The sequence below is a fragment of the Equus caballus genome, chromosome 9 (assembly GCF_041296265.1).
Source record: "Equus caballus isolate H_3958 breed thoroughbred chromosome 9, TB-T2T, whole genome shotgun sequence".
NCBI lineage: Eukaryota > Metazoa > Chordata > Mammalia > Perissodactyla > Equidae > Equus > Equus caballus.
The window spans coordinates 81,587,079-81,609,211 of record NC_091692.1 but is presented as its reverse complement, the minus strand read 5'-3'; the positions used below and the strand labels follow the sequence as shown (position 1 = coordinate 81,609,211).

The following is a 22,133-nucleotide window of genomic DNA, read 5'->3' as shown; positions in this document are numbered from 1 at the left end:
ACAACAGAACTCTCTCTCTCTCTCTGGATGTGCACACAGAGGAGAGGCCGTGTGAGGACATGACAAGAAGGTGGTTGTCTACAAGTCAGGAAGAGAGGCCTTACCGAAAACCAACCCTGATCATGAACTTCCAGCCTTCAGAACTGTGAAAAATAAGCGTCCGTTGTTTAAATTACCTAGTCTGTGGCATTTTGCTGTTGCAGCCCCAGCAGATTAAGACAATCTCTCAGAGTAAACAAGGACAGCTCACCGCAACAATGTACACTCTGATCAGGACTTTGACAGGGTGGTTGGGGGGAATCCCTTGCTGGATTCTCAGCTGCCCACTGTCCTCGATGCTGGAATCCTCCGGGCTTTTGTAGATGCAGAAGGAGCCCTGGAACCACAAAGCGAGACCCATTGAAACAAGATGGTCAAATGCTCCACCAAAAACCACAGAAGGTATAGTGCTGGGGAAAGTGAGCACAGCCTGGGACCCAACAGGACCTGGGTATATGCCACCCTTGCCTTGTGGGGTGTCTGTAGGCAATTCACACAACCTGCTTGCATCTGAGCTTCTTCATGGTACATCAGTGAATTGTGTTGGTACGGTCCTCCCAGGGCTGTCATTTGAGGAAAGGGAATAGGAGCATCAGATGGGATACTAAGTTCCCTTAACAGGTGGGTGCTGGGCCAGTGTTTTTTCCCATTATCTCATTCAATCCTGACTGCAGGATTCCTATTTTCAGATGCTGCAACCGAGGTTCAGGGAGGTCAAGTACTGTTCAAGATCATGAAGCTGGTTAGTATTATAACTAGGATTTAAATCCAATTGGCAAACTGCAACACCCATGCTATTTCCAACACACCACACTGCATATAAAGGACCCAGCATGCAGTAGGTTCATGGTAAGTGTCAGCTACTACTTTGTGATGCTGACCCCATAAGTCTGCCAGGTGAAGCTTTTGTGTTGTTTGATTAGTTTAATCATCCAACAGGTAGGTTTGCATAAATCATACATTTGGTAGGTCAGAGGTGGGAAGGGCAAAGTAAAATTCAGCGATTCTTTTAGGTAACAACTCTGTCTCTTTATATTTCACCAGACTGAGTTCCAACCCACTTCACTGGCCACAAAGCAAATATCTCAAGAGATTGGGGTTAGGTCCTGCAGAGTTCTAGAGAAGGTCAGTGTAAAGATCAAGGATTTTCCTTACACACATCCCACACCACAATCCCATTAACAGAAGTGAGTCATATCTGACACGTACGGACAAGAGAGCCAAAGAAAAGGGTTAACTCTGGAACTTGCCTTAAACTTTCCTATGACTCGGTCTCCATCAAGGCCATGGTCATCTTCTGTAGATTTGCCTCTGAAGAGCTCAAAAGTTTTCACCCAGTCTTCAAAATTGTTGAATTCACTTTCAAGATCACCATCATATATCTTTAGGGAGAAGGGAGAAGAGTGCTCAGAGGAAGGAAGACCCAGGATCGATTTAAAGAGAAACGCCAAGATGCTCCAAAACCAGCCTTACGGGTCCCTTGGAAAAATCTAAGAGGCTGCTATTAATTTCTCTTTAGCAAAATAAGAAAAATCATTGATTCAGCATCTCTAGAACTAACCATACTCTGAAATTTAAAAAATCTCTTTGATAAACTTTGAAATTTCAAGTATAGCTAAACCAAAATTTTAAAAAATATAATATAGAAGCATAAATGTGACAAACCTTTTCTGGTGAATTGATGTCATTGGTCATTGAATACAGACTATAACGTTTTCAGGAAACTTGAATCAATAAAGCCTCATTAATCATCTAATTTTTAACACATATAAGGTAACAGAATATTAGTTTTTATTATACTGCATATAGACGTGAATTTTCTAAGTGGGAAATTATATATACACTTTAGAAATCCAAAATTGTATTGAATTTTAAGTTAGGTAATATAATTAAATTACTCATTCAAATTTCTTATTAAAATTACTTCTCCAAATTGGTTATCTAGATACACAATTTTCATTCTCCCAACTTTCATATCCATAAATATGTTTCTAGCTAATAGCCTCTGGCTAATGTTAAGATTGGCCAGACAGAGCTGACTTTAGAGTTAAAACTCCTGCTATTTCAAGTGTGTACACATCTACATGACGATGTCAAGCTCCAAAAGCTGAGCCAAGGGTAACTCATACACTGTAAATTACCTTGCTGGATCCAGGCTAAACCGTGTAAATTATGCCCCTTTTCAATATGAGGACATAGAAAATGGAAAATTAGCAAGCTCCATTGTCTCGGCTTGCACGCTTGGTAAAGCTTACTTCTCCACATCAGTGATTATAATGAAGACAAAGCAAGTTAGTTCAGACAAAGGCATCACTAGGGTTGACTGAAGCACTAACAGAATCCCCCTTCTGCGCTTCCCATCCCACTCATGGCTAAGATGGCTGAGTCCACACACCTGCAAAACGGCCAGGTTGGGGATTTCATCCTCTTTGAGTTTCTTCTTGAGCATTTTGTCTTTCTTCTTCTTTGGACTACCTACTATATTTATCACTACCTCGTCTGGTTTGGTCTCTGTGGATATTTAGTGGAAATTGTTAGACTTCTCATGGCTGTTGCGAGGAAACAAAGTCAAGCCCCCTCCTTCCCTTTGCTCTGGCATGTGTCATGACCCTTCTTTTTAAAAAGAAATAGTAACAGTTTGCTGTAGGATTGCCACGCAGCCTTGCAGTCTGCGCACCACAGGACCGCAGGACTGGTGGAGATGCCACTCACATAACGACACAATGGCAACGTATTCTCTGGGGTGGGGCAATATATTGGCTTGTCCTAGAATGTGTAAATTCACTAAACTAGGCACAGAGAGAGTAAGGAATTTCCCAGTCACCCAACTAGCAAAAAACAGACCCAGGATGGACTGATTCCAAAGCTTTTAGTTACGTTCCCTCTCAGATCTGTTTGGGGACCAGAGATTCATCTAGCTCAACGATAGGAGGCTCAAATATGTGAAGGGTCTTGAGCAAAGTCATGAATGTAGTTAGAGGGATTACTCAGTGATTTTCCTAGGAGCAGGCTCTAGGAAAAAATCACCTGAGACAGACCTCCAGCTCTGCTGTTTCCTAGCTGTGGAAACTTGGGCAAGTTACTCAACCTCCTTGTACCTCTGTTTCATCATCTGCAAAATAGAGATACTATTGTTTATGTCATGGGGTTGGTCTTAGAACTAAATATGCTAATTAGGAGTGGCCTGAGGAACTAGCTGGGCTCTGGTTTTCCCACCTCTATCAATGTCACCTGAAACAGCACCGGCTGCTTGGTGTCATTGTTGTTTTTATGTCAAGACCTACCGTTGACTTGAATCGAGTTTGCGGTCATTTCAAATCCCAGGCCTCTTTTGTTTGAGCTTCTGCCAAACCAGATATAGTCACTCCTTGTAAACTGAGTCTTAGAACCTAAATCCAGCTCACCTCTATTGAAGTTTCTCATGATGGTTTTGGTCTTGCATCCCAGCTCACTCCTATTTTTACCCTGCTGTTTCTACATTAAGACCGTTAATGTAGGGACATGAGTCAAGGGGTTGATTTCAGCACTCAACTGGACTCAGAAGACCAGGAATCTGGCCCCAGTCCAGCTCAAATCAGCTACACGACCTTTGTAAAGTGTTGTCATTTTTCTGAGATTGTTTCCTCACTTGGGAAACAAGGGAGCAGAGCTCTAACATGCTTCCCATTGCTTCCATTGTATTATTTTCTCACCCCAACGGCCTTATGCTAGGTCCAAATGTCCCCAGAACAGCCACTTACCTGTATTGCCTTTTTTCTCCTTGGGATTGCTCTCCTTTTCCTTTGAGAAAAGAGGGAGACAAGATTATTGATGCTGCCACGCCTCATTGGGTAATCCTGACTGTTCACAGGTCTAATTAGACGATCACCGCTCTCTGCATTCTCAGAGACGCCATTTTAAAAGAATATGTGAACAGCCCCTGAGTGCAGCCTCACTGTAAAGACCTAAGTCCATTCTTCAATGACACCCTGCCCTTCAGTGACACCCTGCCCTGGAGAAGGGGTGCCCATACAGCCAAGAAAAGTGCCACCGAGCTGTAGACTTCCTTGTCCTCTGTGTGCAGCCTCCTCTCAGGCGCTGGGAAAGCAGCTTCTCACCCCATGATTTTCCCACCTCCCTGGAGCATCAGCTCAGTCTGCAACTTTGAGTTTTACCTGCTGGCGTGTTGGGTTGGTGGGTTTGTCCCAGGGATTGGGGAGGTTGGCAGAGGAAGAGGAAAGGGCTCAGTGCTCACCAGACGTAGTAGTGGCCATTGCAGCAAAAGGAAGGACTTTGGAGGCAGGGACTAACATTTAGTTTGTTTATTTAACTATATATCAGTATTCATGGATAGTCCTAAATGAAGAAATTATGGTCTTTCCAAACTAAAGAATCAGGAGAGTTTCTGTTCAATTAAATACAATGATAACATGTGACTAAGTTTCCTTCCCTTTTTCTCTTGAGGATGAGAAGTCTTAGCAAATTCAGCCAGTGAGCTTTTGCCTGAATCTCCAGACCCACTCCACACTGGTTCTCCAGCTTTGCAGCTTTCTTGTTCCACGTGCACATGGCCCTGTGCTGGCAACCTGCTGATTATTCCTGTTTGCTAAGACTTGCTAAGGCCAACACCTCTGCCTTTCCTTTGGTAGTTTCCCATATGAACTTAGAATCCTGCTGGAGATCTGGGGCCCTGCTGGAGACACCTGAGGTCCCCACTGCTGATGCCCCCCTGTCCAGAGACCCCATTTCTCCTGGCTGGACCTCCCTGAGTCTGACTGGTGGGCAAATTCTCCAGATGCCATACTGGACTGAACATCCTTCCAGCATTTTCAGACTGGAGCCTGTGTCCTAGGGCCAGCTCCAGCTGGAGGGGTGGATTTTGCAATCCCAGATCCCTGGTCCTTCCAGGGTTTTTACGCTTTCACAGCTAACAGAACCAGACCTGAGTAGGACCTACCTACAGTGGAATTTAAAAGAGGCGATAATGTGGGACTTGGGGGGATAGAGGGTGCTACGTTTTCCTATCCAGTCCCTTGACCGTCACAGCCAAGGGAGACTCTACCTTCTGTGCTTTCTTCAGGGAGGCATAATATTTAGACCACCAGTCAATGACGTTCTCAGCTGATTCATCTGCTATGGTCCTCTTTCTCCTTTTAGTAGACCTCCGGGAAGATTTCCTGGGATCCTGGCAAGGGAGGAGAGATAGATTGTTAATTAGGCCTCATGGATCTGCATGTTGATGGCTGACCGGTTTACTGAGGAAGAGAACGTATAGGTACCCTCTGGGAGGCAGACAGAGGTATTGGCAGGTTGTATGGTTGTGGCTCTCTGTACCACTTCAGGAAACAAAAGTTTAATAACCTGTTAACCTATTCATTCATTTATTCAGCAAACATTTACTGAGCAGGTGTGAGATATTGTTGTTGACATTGGGGATGTAGGGGTAATTAGACAGAATCTCCACATTTGGGAAGCTAGAGTTCGGTAGAGGAGTCAGGCATGTGTGGTATAGTAGAAAGGGCATTAACTTCAGAGAGACTTGGGTTATGAATCATTAAGTAATAAATATAAATGTTACGCTTCTCAGTTTCCTCAACTAGGGACAATAATACCCGCCTACTTCACTGTTGTGAGGATTAAGTGACATAATGTAGACAATTCCCTTTTAGCATCATTTCTGAATTGAACAGGTGCAAATAAACGACACGTACAAGAGAAGTCATGGGGGAGAGGAGAGGCAGTCATGGATGTGTGGCAGAAAGGAGGCCTCTGCGGGAGGAGACAGTTGGTCCATTGGAGACTATTTATGCAAGACTCATCACGTGCCTGTCATCCCTTCACTTTCTCAGATATCTCTTGAATACTTACCTACGATGTGCCAGGCACTCTATGATGTGCAGAGGATACAGAGATGTTAAAAAAATTATCTACAACCTAGTGGGACCCACAGCTTTATGGTGGCATTAAACACTTAAACTGAGAATTCTGATCTAAAGTAGCAGGCACAACTGGTGGGATGGAAAGAACCCTGTGAGCTGTCATAGAGGGTCACATTAAGCATGGATGAGAAGGGAACAGCCTGAGCAAACATCCATTAATCATCTTAGTCTGCTTCTTATTTCAGCCTTTACCATTTACTGCGGAGGTAATCGCCTAGGACTTTCTTAAAATTGCTTTTTTTTTTTTTTAAGTCAATTGATACACTAGGATTTTGCACTCAGATTTATGACTTAGAAAGATTATTCATATCCTTGTTTTGTGTTTTTTTTCTATACTTGTCCATTTCCCCTTCTGGAATCTCAGCTAATTGGGGATGAGAAGGCTCATTTATCTTTAGAATCTTTTTCGTCCTATATGACCTTGTACAAAGTAGGTTCTAAATGTTTGCGGAGTAGGTCTATACGAGGAAACCATTGTCCTTCCAAGCTGATGAATTGGGAAGAGTTTATGTTCAATTAAATATTACCGTCACACTGACTAGCACTTTAATTTCATATACATTGACTGACCTGATTCTACAACAATGCTGTGAAGTGGGTATCAATATCCCCATCTTACAGATCAGGAAACTGATGCTCAGAAATGTGAAGTTTGCTTGCCCCTGGTCACACAGCTAGTAGGTGGGAGAATTAGCATCTACAGCCTCTGATACAGACTCTAATGGGCCTTGTAAGTATGAAGAGAGATTACATTCTGACCTTAGCTTTTCCATCTTTTGGTGGCTCCTGGGCTGCGGGTTTGTGTTCAGGCTCCAGCATAGGGGATGAGTCAGGGATGTCAGCCAGGCTGGCCTGCTGAACCTGGGTGGAGTCCGGTACCACGGTGGGAGGTGGCTCAACATCCACATAGATGTGATCCGTTGGGGGCTCCCGGGCAGAGCTGAGGGTCTCAGAGGGCTCCGTGGTTATTAGCGAATCTGAAATGGCTGAAATGAAAGCCCAGCAAGTCAGGCAACTGGGCGGCAGTGCAGGGGGTCATTTCAGGGACCCAGTACTGGGAATCAGGCAGATCTGGATGCAAATATGGCAACTTCCTAACTTCTCTGAACCTCACTTTCCTTATTTATAAAATGACAGTGAAAATACCCATCTCACTGGGGAATAAATGAGATCATGTTGTAAGGCATCAGGTGCATCATAGATAATAAACAAATGGTTGTACTTATTATTGATGCCTCAGAGTAATTTTAGATAACTGCGGTCATAGGGAGCATGCTTATCAAGGTTTAGGGTACGGTCCCCTGTGTTGATTGTCTTCTCCCAGTGTGTTAATTCAGGGAACGCTTGGAGGCTCCCGAGGTCTGTGAATTCCCCAAGTGTAGGCAGAACTGTGGGCACAGGAGTACATGAACTTGACAGGGAGCAGGGGGATGTCTCTGGACTTATGAGATGGTTAAACTGGGCTCTGGATCCAATAAAAAGGTCTTAACACTGTCCTTTCCTGCCACAGGTCCTCTTCTCTCCATTTTGTGCCTCAGAATTCAGTCCTCAGGAACATTTTCCAGTTGGGATCCTCTGTGGCTGCCAGGGCCTCCAGAGCATCTCTTCCCCAGTTGCTGACTTTTCAATGGTGAACTCAACCCAACAAACACTAAACAGGCATCTACTCTGTGCTGGACATGGAGATGGAGAGATCAGCGGGACAGGACAGAAAGTTCAGAAATAAACTAGGGATGTATGACAGCTGGACTGATGAAAAAGATGGCAGCACAAATCAATAAGGAAAGTTAGTAGACTGGGGAAAAAAGCATGTCCTATGTGGACCAAAATGCTGTTGGATCCCTACCTTAAACCATATACAAATGCATATAAATTAAAAATCTAAATGTGAAAGGTAAAAACATAACACTAATAGAAGAAAATATAAGATAAGGTCTTCAGAGAAACCCAAGCTAAAATAAAAATGAGATGCTACTTTATGCCCAGCAGAGTGGGAAAAACTAAACACCAAACCAAAACAAAACGAAAACTCAGAAAGTTAGCTAATAGCAGGGGCTGTTGAGGAGGAGGAAAAGGGGACTCCAGAGGCAGTAATGGTAAGAATGTAGACTGGTGTAGACGTGTGAACCAGCACAGCTCTCTGGAGCGCCCTCTGTCAGTATTTAGTGAAACTACATGTGCACCTTCCCTGCCACCCATTGCTCTCACTCCTGGGTGTCTGCTCCAAAGAAATACAGACACAAGATCCTCCCCCAGGGAACACACACAAGGAGATTCCTCACAGCACTGTTTGTGCGAATGGGGAGTTGGACGCAGCCTGGGATCCAATACAAGGGGAAGGGAAAAGCGAAGTCGCGTAGATGCAGCAGGTACTGGTAACAAGCCAGTGTACACACAGCAATATGGATGGATCTTAAAACACAACTTTGAGAGACAAGAGCAGGAAACCAAATGAAGATTATTGCACCATATCATATATGTAAATTAAATGGATCTATATTTTACAAGGATTGGTAGTATGGGGCCCACAGTGGGGAGGGGATGGGGAGTGGAGATAGGGAATAAGTAGGGGGCTGTGGATATAATGAGAAGCCTTGAGCAGACCAAGGATGATTGCACAGCACGAACTGAGAAGTGTAATTAATTCAACTCCGTGCACCTGCGATCCAAAACAGACCAATCGGAAGTAACATCAAGCAAAGAAAAATGTCAAGGAGCGGAGGCAGGAGGGAGCTTGAGCCATATTTAAGGAAGCCTTCTTAGAGGAGCTGACCCTGATGTCAGTCTCAAAGCAGGAATCTGACAGGTAAAGAAGCAGAGGGGACTGTGGGAGCGCGTTCTTCAGAAAGAGCGACTTGGCCGTGGGCATCTTCTTTGTGCGGGGGTCCTACAGCAGACACCCGCAGGCACCACGGCTTTGCAGTCTGCAGTTCCAGAATCTAGGAGGAGGGTCTTACCTTCGCCATCTTGGGTTCCGTCCACCGGTGAGGTGAGAGCAAGGGGCTCCCTGGATTTACACAAAAACTGCTTCAAGCAGTTGATGGTGTAGGTGCCCACCAGGGTGCTCCTTCCGAAGGCTCTCCAGTCCACCACACAGATGCTCAGGGGCGGGTGCAGAAACTCATTCTCAGGCAGCTCCTGGGGGGAGAGACCAGATGACGTGAGGGCCTTGCCTGGGCTGGGCCTGGCTGCTCACACCCTGCTGACCTGTCTGGGGGAGGGACAAGGCAAGCCAGCAGCCATCTTACCCCTGACCATGGCTTGCCATTCTCTTCCTCCAGGTCACCCCTGCAGCTTGCCGGAAGTCTGGAGCATTGCCTTCAGGGAGTAACTACCCAAAATAGGAGGGATGGCACTAGCAATTCATCCCAGGTTTAAAATGCAAAACTCACACACTCCCAAATTCTCTATGGCCGTAGTCTTCAATCCTCTTATTTTGTAATTATTTACCAGCAGAACTCTCAACTCAAATAAATGTTTACCCAGGCCCAAGATATAAAACAGACGATAGTTGAGCCATTTAAAATGGAGCTGAGGGTGAGGGACCAGCACCCTGCCCGCTTCGTTCCCCCGTGGCCCCCAAGGCTTAATGAAGCCCAATATGAAAGGCTTGCAAACACCGCTCTCTTTCTTTAATTCTAGGCTCCGCTGATTTAGAATATGTGTCCATTGGAGCTGACTCACTTGGACAAAGCAAACTTTTTCTTCACAGTTAGTTCCCAATCAGAGCACAAAAAAGTACGTTGAAAAATAGTGAAATAAACAAAAGCATAGGTGTCCAAAAACATCACTTTAGAAGCATAAATTCGCATGTAAACTACTGACATGCCGTGTACAAATGAATGTGTAAAAACCTAACCATTCAAATAAGTTGTGTTGGTGTAGCTTGTAGCCAGTAGTTTTCAAGCTTTAGAGTGTATCAGAATCACCTGGAGGGTTTGTTAAACCAGAGGTGCCCGGGCCCCACCCCTGAACGGTTTCTGATTCGCTAGTACTGGGGTGGGGCCTGAGAATCTGCATTTCCAACAAGTTCCATGGTGATGCCGATGGTGATCAACTGGGGGCCACACTTTGGGAACCACTGTCAAGCTGCTTTGATTTACTGTATGATCTGTGTCCGAAAACTTTAAAAACAAAACAAAATAATAGCAAAGTCTATGTTATGTCATTCTGCAATTCTGGCTTCTCACTAAATCAGACTGTCCTTCCTTGCATGTTGTAGATATCTGAAACTCTGAAATGTCTCCCCAAGCCAGGTTAATGAAGGAACGGGTCCCAGCTGCAGAAACAGAGGGTAGGAGGTGGGGGGGGAGTGAGAGGTCCACACCACTTCGAAAGCATCTGCCTGGACGTTGAAGTTTGGGTTGTTCTTGTAGCTCTGGATCACACAGGACTTGACTCCTCGTCCTCCACACTCGATGAGGACCTGAGGACGATCCACTGAGAGAAGCTGCACCTTCTTCATTTCTCGGACGCCCCAGAAGAGAACCTGAGGAGAGGATGAGCAGAGCTGTCACTCAAAGACCCAGGGAGGCGCCAGCACGCGTGCCCTGGCTAAGGTATGGGAAAGTGAGATGTGCCACCTGAGAACTACAGCGTGGTCTTCCAGGAAGGGACTGTGCAGAACCTTGAAGGCACCATCTGATCCTCCACGTCTCCTTCCCACCCCGCAATTCCCCACTTACAATACAGGCAAGTGTTGCAATGCACCACTGCCCTTTAGTCCCCAAGAACAACTCCATCCTTCCCTGCACCCACCTCCACTCGGTATGTGCTCAGCACTGGCCGAATGTTGGCAGGAACTGGGTAGATCTGGGTGACATCCGGTGGGTCAACGGGAGGGAGCCCTTGCAGCCCAGACTCAGGGACCTACCGCACAAAACAAGTGCAGGTCAGAAGGGCAGGGAGAGGCAGGGAGGGCAAAGGGGGCCACACCACCACCTCCTCCGGAAGACAGTCACTTTTAACGAAAGTAACATTTCCGGCTTTAAATGCAACCAAAGCGATGCATTTTACCACATTTATTTATTAACTGGCAAATGCATTCATTCACAAGAGTAACCAACATTTAGTGAGCACCTACGATGTGCCACAAAGTTAACCATAATAAGGTTTCAGTAAGCTCATAATATAGAGGGGAGAGAAAAGTGACAAGTGGATAGATCCTCACCACCCGATCAAATGACACGGGAATGACAGCAGTGGCACGGAGAAGGGGCTCTGGTCAGATTCAGAATCTTGGAGACTCACCTACGATGCCTACTATAGAAGAGACCCATGTTTAATCAAAGACTACTCTTAATCAGTGAAACAGAAAATGGAGTCTTTTGAAGGCAGACCTCCGGGATGAAAAGGCATCGTTTCCTGTGCATTTGGAATTAATGAAACTGCAGGAGGACAATCATTGTGCTTTAGTGAAATCTCATACAAAGGCCACTAAGGAAAGGGTCTTTCTCTCTGTGTAGGCCATCCCGCGCTGCCTTCAAGACCTGGCTCAACACTTACGTCTTTCAAGAAGCCGTCCCTGATTGGATCCCAGCCTCTGTGGCCATCCTCCTATCCTTCAGTCCTTGAAACACAGAAGCCTCTGTGGAGACTTAGTGCAGAAATCAGTGGACTGAACCCAGACACCAGGTTCCGCTGTGTGACCCTGCGTGAGTCCCCTTCCCTCTCTGGGCCTCAGATATCAGGCCAGATGACCCTTCCAGCATTCAGAAGTCAGATGTTCTATTAAACATTGCTTTGGGGTGTTTGTATGACTCGGCCAGGAGGAAGTCTTTGTTGACTTCGTCTCATTCTCTAAGCCCCTCAAGTGATGCTCCATATCCAGTGGGTTCTTGATAAACGTTTATTGGCCGACTGACATATTAGCTCCATATGCTCAAAAAAGCCTAATTGCTCATCAAAACCTGCAAAGCACAAATATACCACCATCCCTTTCTCACAGATGTCTTCTAGTTGGCAACAGCAGATGTAGTTGAGATAATTCTAAGAAAGCTCAGAAAAAGAAGACAGTAGACACTGTGAATGCCAAATGGGCTCGAGATAATGAAGCTGCAGAATGAACCAGACGAGACAAAGGAGGTAGGACATGAGGGTGTATGCCCAGGACTGCCCGGCAGTGAGAGGGGAGCGATCTAGCCTGCAGGACGTCACTCACTGAGAACACTATTGCTCCTGCAGCTCCAAAGGAAAAGCCACAGAATGGCTGTGATGCTGGCATAGGAGGCTGCCTCGGATGTGCTCTTTATAAAGTGCCATATGTTTGCTCCTCCTGGGGCTGCTGAAATGATGGCCTGGGAAATGCCCTGGAGAAGCTTTGTTCCATAAGTGCCTCAAAGATGCCCTTAAGAATTCAATAAAGGCCTTGATGAATCTCACAACATGGTGGAGATTGAATGACTTCTCTGGAAGTCAAGATTAAACATTTTCCCAGTAAAATGGGTCAGCTGCTGGCTTATAAAACCATGTAATGTGTAGTCGCTCACACATGGGGCCAGGGAAGGATAAAGAAGTGTTATGAAGACAAAATGGTGAATCAGGGATGGGCAGGATAAGTTGGTCCAAAAGTCAGACTGCCCCAATATCCCAGTGGAGACAAAATATCGGGGCCTCAAAAGAGGTCCAGCCGCAGGGCCAGGACAAGGGACCTTGGGTGAAAAATTTAAGGGGCAGCACTCTCAGGGTCATGCATGACCCTAATCCCAGCCCTGCCCATCTGGAAAATCACCGATGCTCAGCAGCCTTTCTCCGTCCTCTATGTCCCTCAGCCCATCATCTCTACTTGTATTGTACCCCTTATTCAGTACAGTGGCTGGGCACCAGTCATGGGCTCCATCACTTACTCGCTGTGTGAACTTGGAAAAGTTGCCACAGTATCTCTAAGTTTCACTTCTGTCATTTGTATAGTGGAGATAATGATACCTAGTTCATAGAGTTGCTGTGAAGAATTGCTGAGACAGCATGCAAGGCACCTGGCACACCTTCTGGCACATAGTCACCTCTCTAGCGGTGAAGGTAAACTGGCAATCGACTCTTGCAAGGTTTAAAGCTCAACTTCAAATCATCTTAATCTCCAAATGGATTCAGATGATCTAGGGTGGCTGGTGTGCCAAACCACCTCGGAGGCAAATTTAAATTCTCTCTCAAGGAAAACAGTATCAGCCTAGGCTCAAATTTTCTCTACATATTTTACATGAATGAGTGAATACATTCATCTGAAAATGTCGCATTGAGAGTCTGCTCTGTATAAAATATAATTGTTGGCTCCCAGTGTGACACGGGATGAATCTCACACACACTTCCAATCCATCTGCCAACCATGTGGACTCTTCTTTTGATCCACACCCAGAATTCGCTTCTCTTCTTTTCCATGGCTACGATCTTGATCCAAGCTTCCAGTTCTCCAATCCGGATTACCCGATGGGCCCCCGCAGTTGGCCTCTCTCCTTCTCCCCTCACCCTTTCAGCATGTACTCAACTCAGTATCCATGGTGTTTCAACATAAATCAGACATTATGCTCAAAATCCTCTCTTGTCTTCCCTTCTTTTATAGAGTAAAAGCCAAAGTCCTCACAAGGCTCCAGGTGATCTTTTTCCTCCGACCTCATCTCCTACCCTCTCCCCATCCTTCACTCCACTCCAGCCACACTGGCCTCCTTACTGGTCCTTGAAAATGCCAGGCATACTCAGGCTCCAGGATCAGGCATTTGCTGTTCCCTCTGCATCAAATACTCTTTGCCCAGATATCTGCATGGTCTGCTCCCTTTTCCCCTCCAGGTTTTGACTTAAATACCATTTCTCAGTGATGCTTCCCTGTATACCTAAAATGTCCACCCCCAACACACACATGTCCACTTCATGTCTCACATTGAATTACCTTTTCTCCTTCGCAGTGATCACAGTCCTGTAACATCTTATGTTATAATTTACACAGTGTCATCTATTATCTCCTCTTCACTAGAATATAAGTCCCCTGAGGGCAGGGACTTTTGTCTGTCTATTCACTGAAGAATTCTTAGGAATGTGCCTGGCATATAGTAAACACTCAATAATGTTTGAATGCATGAATGAATGAGTGAAGCAGTCTTTGCCTTCAAAAACTTTACAGATTAATGGAGACAAGCCTGTAAACAATTGACCTTACCGTAGTCTGAATGACAGAAAAAGGCAAATTGCTCTAGCACAGAAGAGGAGAAAACATTTAATTTGACTGAGGTGGGTGTGGGGAAAGCTTCCTGGAGGAAGCATCTGTTGTTCTTAACTTAGATGATGACCATTTCCCTAACTTGGCCGATGGAGTGTGGAGGTTGGGGTGGGTGGAGTGGGGAGACACTCTGGAATGGAATAACAGCGTGCCTAAATGCAGAGGAGTACGTTTGCACGGTGAACTCACAGAACCTGGAGCGATCTGGCGTAGAGAGGCCATAGTGTAGAGAAATACGCTGAAAGATGAGGTTGAAGAAGCATTTGAAGACAAATTAGGGAGAACTCAAATGTCTAGTTATAGAAATTCAACATTCTCTCCTGGGCCAGATTTCTTTTCGTGAAATATGAAGAATTATCACGCAAACAAAAATGTAAAGTTTTATAGTCAAAAACATTTGGAAAACGTTAGATTTCAAAAAAGAAGTTTCGAAAGTTTCTTTATTCACAGACCTCTCATTTGCCATGGTAATGGCATTTCAAATCCCCAAGAGGGATATAATATGAAGAATTTCTTAAACTTTCTTTTCACTGTATTTGGAGGGACTGTCCTTGGCATTCCAAAAAATAGACTTTGAGAAATGTTCCTGGCAGTAAAAAGCAGGGCTCCACTGGTGATTTCTGAAGAGAGTGGTACGGTCTGCCTTGTGTTCTGGAAGGAATGTGGAGGATGAAGTGACTAAGAAAAGATTAGGAAGCCAGAAGACCAGGAAAGAGGCCAATGCAACAATCATGATGAGAAATGGAGTCTCTGGGAACAGGAAAGATGCAATAGTCAACGAGCTTGGCCTGGCTAGGGGTACAAACACAGACTGAAGAATTAAAGCTGAGTCTGAATTCTCAAGGACAGTGTCTGGGAGAACAGTAGGGCTGAAAGCCAGCAATGGGAGGACAGGGGGCCAGCTGGCTTGGTTAAGAAAGGGAAATGGAGATAACGAATTCAGTCCCGGGCATCGAAGAACCCAGGTACTAAATCCTTCTTCTAGACAGAGAAGCGTTTCAGTAGTGGAGACGGAGAGGCTGAAGTAAACCATCCAGAGATGAAAACTGAGAGCAGCTGGTGACAAACGAAGGCATTTTCCAGCTCCTGTCTTCTCAGCATGTACGAGATCCACTTGCTAAGACAGTCGCACTGATGATCAAATTACTTTTTGAACAAGTAATCAAATGAAAAGAAATCTTAATGAAACCCTAATGAATTGTATCTCTTAGGCTGCTGCAATGCTTCCTCTATTAACTCAGCTGTCAGGAAGCAGCAGGATCTTGCCTAGGACACTCAGCTCAGAGCGGAGGGAGGGAGCATGAGGGATGCAACTGTGGAACCCAGAGAGATCTGAGGCCTCAGAGGGCCTGTGGAGATCGGTCGTCCAGCCCCTCATTGATGGATTGGGGGACCCAGGCCCAGAGCACTTCAGCAAGCTTCATGGGGTGAAAATAGCAGTTGACTGGATCCAATTCATTTAGCCTTGAGCCTCAGGTTTCCAACGTGTAAAATGGGAGTGTTGCACCAGATCTAGTTTTCCCAAGTCAGCCATTCCTCTACCACCTTTACCACCTGTGCTATCATCCAGTCAGCATTTGCATTAGACATAGCTTTGTTTTTAAAAAGGAAATTTCATGTTGCTAAGGAAAACACTTGCCATAAATGGCAAGTAACTTTAAAATGAAAGCCAAACAATGTATCGGAATACATCACGGGAAGCTTTTCTTAAACTTTCTTTTCACTCTATTTGGAGGGGCTGGTGTTCCAAGAAGCAGACTTTGAGAGATGTGTCTACGGGCATCATTGATCTTTTTTACAGGCACTGAGCCTAAAGCCTGTACTCTTTCTTAAAAGGGAAGGTTGCAAGTTAGGTATTATAGATAGACTAGCATCAAACTAGACTTTCTTCTAGAAGTAGTTAGAAAGATCAAAAAGGGCAAAAGTCCATTTGTGACAATATGGAGGGACCTTGAGGTCATTATGCTAAATGACATAAGTCTACAGAGAAAGACAAATACTGTACAATCTCACTTATATGTGGAATCTAAGAAAAAGAAAACTCATAGAAACAGAGAGGAGACTGGTGTTTGCCAGGAGTACGGAGGTGGGAAAAATGAGTGAAGTTGGTCAATGGATACCAACTCCCAGTTACAAGATGAATACGTTCTACAGATCTAATGCACAGCACGGTGACTGCAGTTAACAATACTGTATTGTATACTGGAAAGTTGCTATGAGAATAGATCTTAAAAGTTCTCACCACACACATGCACATGCAAAAGGTAACTATGTAAGGTAATGGATGTATTGATTAATTTCATTGTGGTAATCATTTTGCAAGATACACATATATCAAATTATCATGTTACACACCTTAAACTTATAGAATGTTATATGTCAATTATATCTCAATAAAGCTGGGGTTGGAAGAGAAAAGGCAAAACTCCCTTCCCATCGATTAGACGTTATTTAATGCTCTACTTGGCTTCAACCTAAAATCACTCATTGCCAGCCTAAAATCACCTGGATTCTGCCTAGAGGAAAGACAGGACCAGCTGGTTTTGCAGGTCACTTTCCATTCTGACAGTTCTTGTTTCCAGGCAACACACATCTATCTGGAAGAGCTCGTTCTATTAGAATCACTTGGCTTATCATCCTGGAATCCTGCAGCCTAAGATTTATAAGAGAAAGATTTTTCTAGTCCTCCCCTTCAAGGCTGCAGTCACTGTAGAGCTGGAACCAACACCTGAGTTCCTGCTACTCTAACCCTGCAAGGACTCGCCCAGCTTCACTTCCCCTGACAGAGAGCTAGCTCTTGCTCCAAGGCAGCCACAACATCCTTAAAAACTTCTTCCTTAAGTGGAGCAAAAACCAGAACACAATCAAAGTCTTCGATAGGATGGGCTTAAGAACTCATCACTGTAGTCATATGCAGCTCCCAGGGTGCGGACGCGGGCAGAGTTTGGATTTGCATACGTGTGTCTAACCCCACAGCTGTTCCCTTCCTCAGTATGCGCTGCAGCCTCTCCAGCTCCCAGGAGAATCTGTACACTTGAATTCCAAGCTCTAACCTGCCACGTTAAGCAACTCGTTACCTTTCTATCCAGCTCAATTTCTTCACCTGAAATAGATAGGTGAGACTAGACATTTTCCTTTAAGATTCTATAGTATAATAATATTAATAATAAAATAGGTAGCATTTGTTGAGCATTTATTCCATGCCAGGCAGTTTAGGTAGATGGATTATCATCTCCATTTTACAGGTGAAACATAGAGCGATGAAGTAGCTTACCCAAGGTCACACACTAATAGGTGGTGGGAATGAGATTCATTCCCGCGGGATCCAATCAGAGCTCCTTCACGCTTACTCATCCTGCATGTGTTAGGGATGCTTGCCTTCTAGTTTCTCTACCAAGTGAGATTTTCTTTAAAATTGGGATTTCTGAAAAATGGGCTTACCTCTAGAGGGATTGGTCTGAGCTAAAGGTAAGGTGCCACCTGCCCTCCTGGTGCCTCAGGAGATGGAATGATCAGGGAGAGACATCTCCCTGATATAGGGCCACCTGGTCACTTCTTTTCCAGGTCCTCTCCCTGTCCCATTTGGTTCTCCACTGAACAGCCAGCCTTGAGAGTCTCAGGTGCCCTTTCTAAGTATCCTGGTTTTGCTTTCTGAAAAGTCTTCCTAGACACACGTTTGTTCATAAATTCCCCTACATCTTAGTGGGACAGACTAAGAGCTCTTTCCCTTTGGGAAACTTTGTGATACAGTGTAAGGTGTAAAAGGCTTTAAAGGTCTAAGTTCAGCTCTCAGCTCAACCACCGACTGGCTGCACGAGGAGGTAGTTGCATTGACCCTCAGTTTATTATCTGTAAAATGGGAATCATATCTATCTCAACAGGATTGAGAGAGGTCTGGTGTGATGCAAGGTATGTGAGGCAGCAAATGCAACGTGATAAGTGCCCCCAAAATGTTTGCTTTCTTCCTCTTGCGTATCCTCTCATGGTCTATATGGAGCTCAGGGATTTCCGTATAGGGCTGTTGAAGTATTGTTGGCCAAACTCACAAGGATCTTGCATGCTAGGACTCTTATAGCACAGGGGGTCTGGGAATAGCCTGTGTCACCTGAGTTCTTAAGTGGCACCTCCCAGATCCCCAGAAGGAGACACCTCTGGACACGGGATAGCAAGGAGGGACCTGGCACAGCCTCACTGAAGTGTACTTCTGCTGAGGGCACCTCTCTGGTGAAGTGAAACAGACAGACATCTAGCGCAACTGACACTTCCTGGCTCACTTACCTGGAGCAGTTCAAATACAGCAAGGAGGTCCCCTCCAGAGAGGTTCCCACAAAAGATGGGGTGATAGCACAGCCTGGGGGGCTCATAGTCCTGGTCAGCCAGCTTCACAACAGGAGCAGCCACTGTGGCACCCAAGTATTCTGGCTTCCCCTAAGGCAGAAAAGAAATGAATTTTTGTTCCTGACTGTTACCCACCTGGTGTTGATGTGCATCCGTGTGATTTTGTAAATGATCTTCACAAAACTGTCAGCCTCAGTGTCTCTCTCTCACTACTGTCTCACTCTCTTCTTCTGCCAAACTCTTCTTATCCTTTTCCACAGGCTTGGGGAGCAATGCAATCTATTCAGGCTCCCAGGAAAACTCTAAGAGGCTTCCTGGCCCAAGTCTATCTCAGATGTTCTCTTTCTCCTCAGACTATTGAGCTCAATGGAATAAAGTTAAAATCATCTAAGGTAGACTTGAAGGGGAAAAGGGAAATAAAGCGGCACCAAACATTCCAAAAGATCTCCAGGGCAGGGCGCCGTTGCGGTTGGGCACATGAGCTTTGGAGTCCAGGCAAACCTGACTTGGGGTTCCCAAACCTACTGCTTCCTAGATCCAAGACCTTGGGCCAGTTACTCAACCTTTTTTGAGCCTCAAGCCTAAAAAGAGTTTGTTAAAAATTCCTGTTCACAGGGCCGTGAGGATTAATGTAATGATGTTTGTGCTTTGCACAGTGACTTGTATACAGTAAGTGCTCAATACATGGTAATATGATGATGATGATGATGATGATGAAGGTCAGGATGTTTAAGTGATAGAGCAGTCCTGTGCTATTTTTCTTGGTAGTGAAAGAGGGTATTAAAATATCTTTTTATATGTGTGTATATATGGGTGTAAGTTTCTTTAAGAACTATTCTTTAAGAACCATCTCCTGCCTCTCCCCAGACGGGCTCCCAGGAGCCTGGGTCCACGTTGCCCCAAGAACAGCAGGGGCTGGAGTAATCACTCTGCTTTGCTATTTCTCTCAAGAACTGCTGGGTAAGCTCCATGCAGGCAGGGTTGCCTGCCTTATCCACTGCTGTGTCCCCGGACAGGGGGCAGGGACTCATTCTATGTTTCTTGAGTGAAAGCTCTTGGATAAATGACCTCCGAAGTCCAAGGACAATGCCCACAACCTGTTCCGGCTGAGGCTGCATTGCTTCATTGCCTTTGGACTCATGAACCAGCACCTGCATTCCCAGCTGTAGAAGGAAACTTGGTTGAGGTGGAAATGGGGTTTAGTTCAGTTCACACTCGGAAACAAACAAAGCTGCCTCCTGGTATCCAATGGCGGAGTCCGACCTGTTCTGGGTACCCGTGGAGTTAGGACAGCTGGATGCGAAACAAGCAATCTGCTGCATAATTACTTTGTCCACGATCCTAGTAAATTAAGCCTGGAAACAAAAGAGTAAGCATAAACCCAGGCAACCAATTTGCCAAATATAAACTCATTTCTTACAGAGCCAGTAGATCCTCGTGAGGGCACAAGCCTCTGGGTATGAGAGAAAGCTCTAGACTAGATGCACGGGGCTGGCAGAGTCAGAATATCTGATCATCAGCCCAGGACTGTGGGCCCCGTGCAGCGGCAGCCCACAGGTGGAAGCAGAACCTTTTGCACGTCTACATGTATCTTTCCAGGAGGAAAGTGCAAAACGTTCATATTTCCTTTCTGTCCTACATTTCCTTTTCCTTTATGTGAGAATGTAAGCTTGACTTTTCTGTGAAGGGTTTGGCTTGGGGTGGGGGCTGGGAGGCAACATGGAATGGGGGTCTAGAAGGAGTTTGGAAAGCCAAGGGACAGCAAAGGGAAATCCACGTAGTCCAGAGAGTCGGTTTAGGAGGAGCTTTCAGAGATGCTTGATTGTCGTTATTGATTGTCAAATAACAAGTCCTCAGGATTGGAACCACGTTGTTGGGGATAAAACAGAAAAGGTACTTATTTTGTGGCCTTCTCTCCAGAAAATCTATACTATATGTACAGCAGTAGAACTCATATTCCATAAATATATACATCTAGCCCTAATTTATAAATTGGGAAATGGGGCCCAGAAAGAGTGACGTGGAGAAGGAGAGTGTGCGTGTCTAAAGGGACACAGTCCCACCAGCCACTCCCACATGTACAGGAAGAGGTGGACATGGGACAGGAGGCTAGGTTCAAGTCCTGGCTTTGCCTCCAGCTAGCTGTGACCTTGAATAAGGCATCTGACCTTTCTGGGTCTCTGTTTCCTCCTCTAGGAAGCAAGAGGGGATTTCATGCTCTCCAAGGTCCCTGCTCACCTTCTATAATTCTCCCATCTCAATTTCCTCCTGACCTTGAATCAAGGTCAGAGCTGCCAGGATGCTCTGAGGAGGCGAGAGGCTTTCGGAAGGCTTCTTGGAAAAGCTGTACTTAATATATTCGTGCTTCCGCAACCACCCGAAGATGGAGAGACATCAAAAAAATTAAATAACCCTTTGCCTTTTATTTTAGACTTCTTAACTTAAAAAAGAAGATTTGCCTTAGGAATTTAAAAAACCCTTCCAGGAAGTTTTTGAACCTGCCCAGTGTTTCAGAACTCAGACATCTTCGGAAAGGAAGAGGTTTGGTCAACCTCATAACAGAAATGGGATAGAGATGAATGCATTGTTTCAGGGCTTGGAAGCAATAACCAAAAAAGAAAAAAGATCCAGTTACAAATGCTGAATTGATGACAATAGCCATCCATTTCTTTCCAGCCAGGCGAGACCAGTAAACACCTCCTGGTTTCAAAAGGCATGGACATTTTTATTAAGCAACGCTTGGACATGGAACTAGCTGGAGGCTGGATAGAACTGCCAGTTGCTTTTTATAATTATATTTCTTAAGAAGTGTGTGTCAACTGAAATTTTGTTTTTGTTTTTAGCTGAGGAAGATTCACCCTGAGCTAACATCTGCACCAATCTTCCTCTTTTTGGTATGTGGGTTGCCGCCACAGCACGGCCACCAATGAGTGGTGTAGGTCCATGCCCAGGAACCGAACCCAGACCGCTGAAGTGGAGCACGCTGAACTTAACCACTAGGCCATGGGGCTGGCCCTCGACTGAAGTTTTGTGAACCAGATGCTATTTTAATTGCTATCTAGAGGGAAATCTAAGTGAAAAACCCTTTAGTAAAGCAAATGATCATCACCAATTTTCCTGGTTCTGTAAATCATTGTTTTCCCAGGTCAGGACTACCTCCAGGTGCATCTAGAATCCCGGCTGATTAAATAAAGTCAGTCAGTTAATGTGGCATTTTTAGCACTGCCCCGGGGACACTCACCACCGCATCACTGTCATACAGCTCCACCACCACTAAAGGTGGGGACTCTGCCAGCTCCTTCTGGTCTCCATGCAGCACCAAGTCATTGAACAGCAGCATCTGGTTCCAGGTAGGGGAGAGGGTCTCGGAAATGATCTGGAAGGTGGGGCAGAAAGAAAAGCAAAAGATCCCGTGACTGGTGTAGGGACCTGAAATTGGCCACCCCAAGATATGTCTCTTTGGCATCAGGATTATTTGAGGCTGATTGCTTTTGATAAACTGGGACAGGGAAGGAGGCTCTGAGGAATGGAACTTGCCCTTTGTTAGGACACCTTTACATTTATAAGGTAAATCTCTATCTGTAAAAGGTGCCTCCCTCTCTGTACCAGGAAGAAGAAAGGAGATGACCTTC

At 45.3% G+C, this 22,133-nt stretch overlaps 1 protein-coding gene across 6 annotated transcripts in view; it reads right to left on the bottom strand.

Annotated features, from left to right (window-relative positions):
• FER1L6 (fer-1 like family member 6) overlaps positions 1–22,133 on the bottom strand; it is a 213,824-nt gene that overhangs the window by 31,637 nt on the left and 160,054 nt on the right. For all 6 annotated transcript variants that reach the window (XM_023648929.2, XM_023648930.2, XM_070222469.1 and 3 more), the window contains 11 exons: positions 21,743–21,877; positions 18,442–18,591; positions 10,716–10,826; positions 10,285–10,446; positions 8,915–9,095; positions 6,717–6,943; positions 5,081–5,203; positions 3,780–3,819; positions 2,435–2,550; positions 1,290–1,421; positions 251–376 (listed from right to left, as the gene is read on the bottom strand). In XM_023648929.2, the coding sequence (XP_023504697.2) occupies positions 251–376; positions 1,290–1,421; positions 2,435–2,550; positions 3,780–3,819; positions 5,081–5,203; positions 6,717–6,943; positions 8,915–9,095; positions 10,285–10,446; positions 10,716–10,826; positions 18,442–18,591; positions 21,743–21,877 (1,503 nt within the window). The remainder of the gene's footprint in view (positions 1–250; positions 377–1,289; positions 1,422–2,434; positions 2,551–3,779; positions 3,820–5,080; positions 5,204–6,716; positions 6,944–8,914; positions 9,096–10,284; positions 10,447–10,715; positions 10,827–18,441; positions 18,592–21,742; positions 21,878–22,133) is intronic.